The sequence below is a fragment of the Silurus meridionalis genome, chromosome 9 (genome assembly GCF_014805685.1).
Source record: "Silurus meridionalis isolate SWU-2019-XX chromosome 9, ASM1480568v1, whole genome shotgun sequence".
Lineage (NCBI taxonomy): Eukaryota > Metazoa > Chordata > Actinopteri > Siluriformes > Siluridae > Silurus > Silurus meridionalis.
This window is the reverse complement of record NC_060892.1, coordinates 6911068-6918922: the sequence shown is the minus strand read 5'-3', so window position 1 is coordinate 6918922 and position 7855 is coordinate 6911068. Positions and strand designations below refer to the sequence as shown.

The 7855-nt window shown below is 39.1% G+C and overlaps 1 protein-coding gene across 1 annotated transcript; it reads right to left on the bottom strand.

Annotated features, from left to right (window-relative positions):
- Nucleotides 1–1235: 1235 nt before the first annotated feature.
- LOC124391713 (cell wall protein DAN4-like) lies at nucleotides 1236–5799 on the bottom strand. The gene is made up of 4 exons (XM_046858463.1): nucleotides 5605–5799; nucleotides 4217–4822; nucleotides 4030–4115; nucleotides 1236–1717 (listed from the first exon to the last, which is right to left on the bottom strand). Exons 1-4 carry the CDS (start codon nucleotides 5645–5647, stop codon nucleotides 1640–1642), a joined length of 813 nt encoding a protein of 270 aa, XP_046714419.1. The 5' UTR covers nucleotides 5648–5799; the 3' UTR covers nucleotides 1236–1639.
- Nucleotides 5800–7855: the final 2056 nt, after the last annotated feature.

Below are 7855 nucleotides of genomic sequence, written 5' to 3'. Positions count from 1 at the left end.
AAACTCCCGAGAGAAATAGTTGTGAAAGGAAGGAGGAAGACGGTGAACAATGATTTTTTTGGTCGGCTACTTTGTAGATAAAAGCCGTTGTAACGCGTTGAGTCTGGGTGAAGGGAGAGCTCGCTAACTCCAGTTGCAACAAAAATCATATAAGCACAGACAGGTTTCCAAAACTCGTGCTTTTTTATTTTTCTTGGCAACAGCATTACGGGTTAGTCAAAGAAACTTAAAAATGAGTATCAGAAAATAATAAGGACATATTCCTCGGTCTTGCACACATGCAGTAATACCGGAAAATGTGGCGGCAGGCTATTCCCAAAATGCCGCTCTGCTCTTAAAGGAGCTGCAACATATTTCACCTGTGTAACAGGCACTGTCATTAAATCCTGCGTAAAGTTCATTAGTTTCAATGTAGACATTATGTTCAGAATAAAAATCTTTATCAAATTCAGTGGGTGTGGCTTATATACAGTATGGGTGCGCTTTATAGTCCGGAAATTATGATATATATATATATATATATATATATATATATATATATATATATATATATATATATATATATATATTTATTTATTTTTTCAGGCTGCAGCTCCCCTAGATAAGCTACAGACCTATGTGACAAGAGAAAATAATTAGAAAGAAAGTAAATCCACTGTCCGCTCCAAAGAAATAGCTTAATAATTAAGACACAATTGTTCTTGGCACAAGAGCTCTTAAAGTTTATATAACAAATTCTTACCATCACCACATCTACAACTGTCTCCTATTCCTGTATTTTGTGAGGTGGGGCAACTTGTTTGTCCAGCAAATCCCACAGATGATTGATTGGATTGAGATGTAAAGAATTTCTGAATCCTGACTGTTCTGACACCTTTCTTTTATAGGCAGCATTTACTTTTCAGCAATTTTTGCTAGAGTAGCTCTGTAGGATTGGACAAAATGGGCAACCTTTGCTCCCCAAGTGTATCAGTGAGCATTGGGTGCCTATGAACCTGTCTTTGAACCTTTCTTTGGACCCATGAACCTTGAACAATTTTTTGCTAAGGTATTTGTTTATATATTTATTAGTTAAAGTGGATTTATGTTAAATATCACAAACAACAAAACACCATGTTGCAGTTAAATATTACAAAAATAAGAATTTACATTTCTCTTATGCTACAATATATATATATATATATATATATATATATATATATATATATATATATATATATATATATATACACCAGTTTGCCACACAGTGAGACTACACCAACTAAAAGAAATTACAATGAAAAAAAGTTTTTGTTAAAAAGTTCATAAATAATTGTCAAGCATAGTCACCATATAGTATTTCTTTCATTAACTGTTTCTGTTTGAAAAAAATCATAAACTATGGTACATTGTCTACTATATGTGATAGAATGAATATATCTTCTTATCCAAATGATAATTATTTTTTTAGTTACTAGCAATCAGCATCTCTCAATTCAAACTGTGCTTTGCAAAACATGTGTGGATAAAATGACACCTCTCCACCAGGAAATGCACATACAAAAATTATAAATAAAAGAAAATGTGACCTCTAAAAAAAATGGCAAAAATTAGCAGTCATTTATGAAAAGAAGAATTGGCTGGTTCTTGCAGGTGATCTTTAAGGTGAGACTTTTTGAATCTTTTTTACCGTCATCTTAATGTTCTTATTAACGTTAGCCTGGATGAGTTTGGAAAACTGCAATAAAAAGAAATTAATATTCAATATATGAAACAAGAAGAAAGTAAATATTTATATATTTATTTAAAAATGACTGGAATAACAACAGATTGTAAATTTATGCAAAGCTTTGCTTTAAACATACACTCAATGCCCGAAATTTTACTGACACCTGAACATTACAACCGTCTCTAGGTTACGTATGAAACCCTACTTCCCTGAGGGAACGAGATGCTGCATTGAAAAGCTTTTAGAACATGCCCGAGTGTTCACGCTCTGAAATAATGTGTGTAAAAACCTGTGCCTTCTTCAGCCTCGGCCATGCTTGAGCCATGGCGTCCAGCCCCAGGCTGAAGGAGTAAGGGAAAACCAGAGGGGACAGTGCAACGTGTCAAGGATGCGAATGCCCTGAAGTCTCAGGAGACCAGAGCCAAATCAACACATTTTGTGAAGGGCAAGGCCAAATGGCCAAATGGAAGAACCCGATACTGGTAAGCTTTCAGGAAATTCCTGTGAGAAGGAAGGATGGCTACATGAAAGTATGCATCCTTTAGATCTACCGTGACAAACCAGTCCTCGGATCTGATTTGAGACACAACCTGCTTGAGGGTCAGCATCCTAAACCTAAGTCTCACAAGTGAGTGGTTCAGCTGATGTGACCGGCTGTAGAACCCGGACTCTCATTTTGATGGAGGGGCCACCTCGACGGCCTCCTGTTTACTTCTCGTTCCATGACCAGAGCCTGCTCGGTTCCCACCAGAGTGGAAAAACCCCCGTAGAAATGGGGCGAAAGAGACCCGAAATGAATCAAGTAGCCTCGCTCTACAGTGGGCAGGACACACTGAGACATGTCTGGCAGAGCTTTCCAGGCTGCTAGGAAGTCTTTTAGGGGTATCGGTCCCAGTGCCCTGAAGCGACTGTAGGAGTCTGCGAGTTCTCCTGGACCACTAGGAGACCGGGTGGAGACCGAGGAGGATGCTCGCTGGAGCTGGAAGTGCCCTGAAGCACATTCACTGGCAGGGTTAACGGACCAGGTCCCTGAGGGAGTCGGGGCAGGGCAAGCACCAGATACTGCGGTGGAATATATCTCCCAATGGGAGGTGGTGGGATAGGGTTGGGGCTGCGCCCGCCGAGCAGCCCCATGCGAGAGGCGTGGCTGGTACTGCTGGAACGCCGCTGCCTGTTTTTACCCCTAAAGAAGTGAGTGGGGAGTCCAGCAGCACGGCCCTATCCCTTTCGGACATTTCAGAGAGAGTGAGCCAGAGGTGCGTCTTTGTCGAGACGAGGGCGCCCTAGCGGTCTCTTAGTTCACAAGCTCCGTCCGGCCCAGGGCACCTCCCACATCCAGTTAATGCAGCAGTTCAGTCTGATATGCCTGCAGGACCGCCATGGTGTGCAGGGACACAGCAGCTTAACCTGCCGAGGCGTAAGCCTTACTAACGAGTGCAGACATATTACGCGTGGTTTTCATAGGTAATGTCGGGGTCTTGAGGGAGGAGGCGATCTCGGGAGAGATATAAGTCGCAAGCATTCCTTTAATGCACAGCATTGCTCCAAACCTGTGTACTTTCCGCCCCATTTACTGCCAGTGACGGCCAGCGTACAATTTTTGACTGATTACACACATTATTTCAGAGCGTAAACACTTGGGCGCATTCCCAAGTTTCTGAAAGGGAACATATTTGCTTTTTGAACATTTGATTGCAGATTTAATCCTCTCTTTGCCAGCTAAATAAACTCCACTCTGGAATATAGAATTTTCACAAAATCTTGGAATGTTGCCCATTCTGCCACAAGAATATTAGACAAACACTGAGGTGTTCAGTGAGATTTAAGTCAGGGCTTTATGCAGTCCAGTTAAGTTCTTACACTTAGCCCTTGGCAATCCATGTGTGGAAAAACACAAGATAGCCTAGAAGTAGTTAAAGCAGTAAGAAATAAGTAATTAGGGCATTGGACTTCTGATGATATGCTTGTGAATTTAAATCCCAGCACCAACCAGCTACCTCTCCTTGGACAAAAAGTTTTTTATCAGAACTATTACTCAACACTTTCTATTTTGGGAATTCAGAAGTGGTTGATTTATAATTGAATTATTAAATAAATACATTTGAATAAACAAACAAACAAACAAACAAACAAATACATTATCTAAAGTGAATGTTTATATCTACTATAATTTAAATAGGAACAGCATCGGACTTGTTTACATTAAATGTAATTATAAATGCATAAAAATGTCATTCATTAATTAATTAGTGAATATAATAACTGCCAAATTAGGAAGTAGCAACCATACATTTGGAGTAAAACATAAAGGGTGGCCTTACCTCCTCTATATAGATAATGATTTCATTGTCACTTAGATTAGTGACAGATTGCATCCTGACCACTGCTTGAGCAAATGCTGGTGAGTCTACAGAAATCAGAACAAATAGTTATTGTTAATAATTAGACATAAATACATCTAAATGTATTCTTCTAAACATTAAGAGTTTGTGTAAGATGAAAATGTACTTGTTGGTTGTTGACTTGTTTGTGAAGAGGTGGTTATGCTGGTGGCTGCTTGCGAGGCTGTAGTTGTTCCTGGAATGGTGATTTTGCTGGTTGTTATTGAAAAAGATGTAGATGTTCTTGGAGAGGTGGTTGTGGTAACTGACATAGTATTTGTTGGAGTAGTAGCTGTTGTTATTGGGGAGGTGCTTGTGCTGGTTTGTGTTGTTGTTGAGTTTGTGGTTGTGCTGGTCATTGTTGAATTAGTTGTAAGTGTTTGTGGAAAGCTGGTTGTGGTCATTACCATTGTTGGAATAGTTAAGTTTGTTACATTTGAATGTGTTGTTAGAGAGGTGGCTGCTGGAGCTGTGGTTGTGCTGGTTGATGTTGTAGTTGTAGTTGATTTACTGGTGGTTGTTAGGATTATGGGCATTGTTGAACTAGTGGTTTTGATGGGGATTTCTGTATTTGGTGGAATTGTGGCTGATGTTGGAGAGATGGTTGCAATAGATTTATTTGGTGGCAGACCAGGGTTTGTGCTGGTAGCAGTTGTATTTGGAAGAGTTTTTGATGTTGAAAAGGTGGTTGTAGAATTAATGGTTGTGCTGGTTGTTCTTGTAGTGGAAGCATCTGTAGTTGGTTTTGGAGATGTGCTTATCAAGTTGCTGGGCATTGTTAGACTAGTGGATGTTGTTAAAATGGTAGTTTTTGTTGGAGAGATGGTAGTGATAGGTGTAGTTGTTGTCAGACCAGTGGTTGTATTGGTAGCTGTTGTATTTGGATGACTTGTTGATGATATTGCAGAGGTGTTTTTTGTAGATATGTTTGTGCTGTTTATTGGCATTGTCTGACTAGTAGTTGTGTTAAATGTTACTAAAGCTGGAGGAGTTGTTGGTTTTGGAGATGTGGTTGCTACAGAAACAGATGTACTGGTTGTTGACGAACTTCTATTTGTAGAAGTGGATATAATGTTAATAGGCATTGTTAGATTACTGTGTGAAATTTTGGTTGTTGGTGTTGATCCATCAGTGGTTGGAGAAATGCTTTTGCTGGTCATTGCTGGACTATTGATTGTGGTGTTTGTTCCTTTTGTGGCTAGAGTTGAAGAGGTGCCTTCTGTTAAAGAGACGTTTGTGGTAGGCGTAGTTTTTGTAGCATTGGATGTGGTTGCTGTTGTATTTGAATAAGATGTATGTGTTGTTGGAGAAGCAGTTGTAGAAGAAATGGCTGTGCCGGTTGTTGTAACTGTTTTCGTAGATGTGGTTATCAGGCCAATGGGCATTGTGAGATTAATGGATTCAGTGGGGTTTGCTTTATTTGTTGAAGATGGGGCATTGTTGTGGAGGAAGTTGTTGAAGAGGTAGTTGTGATTGATTTAGTTGTTGTTAAACTAGTGTTTGTTGTGGAAGCACCTGTAGTTGGTTTTGGAGATGTGCTTATCAAGTTGCTGGGCATTGTTAGACTAGTGGATGTGATGGGGTTTGCTGTATTTAGAAGAGTTGTGGGTGTTGTTAAAAGGTTTTGTTGGAGAGATGGTAGTGATAGGTGTAGTTGTTGTCCGACTGGTGGTTGTATTGGTAGCTGTTGTATTTGGATGAGTTGTTGATATTATTGCAAAGGTGTTTTCGTAGAAATGTTTGTGCTGTTTATTGGCGTTGTTTGACTAGTACTTGTGTTAAATGTTACTGTAGCTGGAGGAGTTGTTGGTTTTGAAGATGTGGTTGCTAAGTTGCTGGGTATTGTTAGACTAGTGGATGTGATGGGGTTTGCTGTATTTGAAAAAGTTGTTGTTGTTGTTGATGATAAGGTAGCTGTTGCTTGAAAGATGGGAACAATATTTGTTGTCAGACCTGTTTTTGTGGAGACCATTGATGTTGGAGATATGGCTGTTGCTGGAGATGCAGATGTGGAAGGGTGGCTGGTAGAAGTTACAAATAGGGAAGGTGTTGTGGTAATGCTTGAAGGAAATGTGATTGTGTTGGTTTTTGTGCTGGTTAAGGCAGGAGATGTAGTTGATTGGGTATATTTACTAGTTGTTGTTTTTGGAGGGGTGATTGGTTGTGTGAGTAATGATGGAATAGTAGTCACTGGTAAATCATTGTTCGTTGAAGCAGTTGCTGAAGATGTGCTTGGTGAAAAATGAGGTGTAGGTGTTGATAGAAAAGTTAAAGGCATGGCTGTTACAGCAATAGTAGCAGCTAAAAAATTTGAATCAGTAATAGGTGAATCTTTAGCTGTTGATTGTTTTGATGTGAATGTTGAGGGCAGATTGGATAAAGTTGAAGATGTAATTTTAGTTGTAGAAGATGTTTGTGCAGCAGGTGAAAGCATAGGTTTAACTGAGGAACTCTGGAAATTAGAAATTGATTCTTGTTCATTGGTTGTCTGTTTTACTGCTGTCAAAGGTAAATCTTTAGAGGAGCCTGGAACAGTAGATGCTGTAAACATTCTTGTTGATAAAACTCCTGGAAACTTAGATGTTAAAAATGTTTCTGGATATTTAGTTGCTGGGGAATAATATAAGGATGCTGTAACTAGTGACATTGAGGAAGTTTCTACAGATACAGCTGATGAGTGATATGTTGGTTTAGGGGAAATAGCTGGTGATACTCTAATTGTTTGTGCAGTTGAAGTTTGAGTTTGTGGAGATTCAAAGGTTGATAACATTTCTGAAGTGTCTGATGTTAATGATAGATCTTTAGTTGATTTTGTGGAAGCATGTGATGATGCTGTAAATGCTTGTGTTGCTAAAGTTTCTGGAGATTCATAGGTTGATAAAGTTGCTGGAGTGTGTGATGTTGATAATAGATGTGTGGTTAAATGTGGTGAAGGAGATGTTGATGCTGTAAATGTTTGTGTAGCTGAAGTTTCTGAAGATTTAGAGGAAGTCAGAATTTCTGGAGTGTCTGATGTTGATGAAAGATCTGTAGTTGAGTCTGTTGAAGTAAAAGATGCTGTAATTGTTTGTGTTGCTGATGTTTCTGGAGATTTAGAGTTTGATAAAGTTGATGGAGTGGTTGATCTTGATGACAGATCTATAGTTGAGCCTGTTGAAATAGATGATGCTGTAATCGTTTGTGTTGCTGATGTTTCTGGAGATTCAGAGGAAGTCAGAATCTCTGGAGTGGTTGATGTTGGTGACAGATCTGTGGTTGATTCCGGTGAAGTAGATGTTGATGCTGTAAATGTTTGTGTAGCTGAAGTTTCTAAAGTTTTAGAGATTGATAAAGATTCTGGCATATTTGATGTTGATATATCTGTTGTTAATTTTAGCAAAGTAGATATTGATGTTGCAATTGGTTGTGTTGCTGATGTTTCTGGAGATTCAGAGGAAGTCAGAATTTCTGGAGTGTCTGATCTTGATGACAGATCTGTAGTTGAGCCTGTTGAAGTAGATGATGCTGTAATTGTTTGTGTTGCTGCTGTTTCTAAAGATTCAGAGAAAGTCAGAATCTCTGGAGTGGTTGATGTTGGTGACAGATCTGTGGTTAATTCCGGTGAAGTAGATGTTGATACTGTAATTGTTTGTGTTGCTGAAGTTTCTAGAGATTCAGAGGTTGATAAAGTTTCTAGAGCGTTGGATTTAGATGTTATAAGTGTAGTGGATTTTGGTGAAATAGAAGTTAATGCTGTAATTGTTTGTGGAGCAGATGTTTCTGGAGA

Excerpts from the sequence above, each read along its gene's own strand:
- LOC124391713 (XM_046858463.1), bottom strand. The coding sequence starts at position 5,647 with ATGCCCAGCAACTTGATAAGCACATCTCCAAAACCAACTACAG. Across the intron at positions 4,823-5,604 it reads ATCTCCAAAACCAACTACAG|ATGCTTCCACTACAAGAACA; the intron begins GTGCTTCCACAA and ends AACCAACTACAG. Across the intron at positions 1,718-4,029 it reads TCATTATCTATATAGAGGAG|TTTTCCAAACTCATCCAGGC; the intron begins GTAAGGCCACCC and ends TTTTTATTGCAG.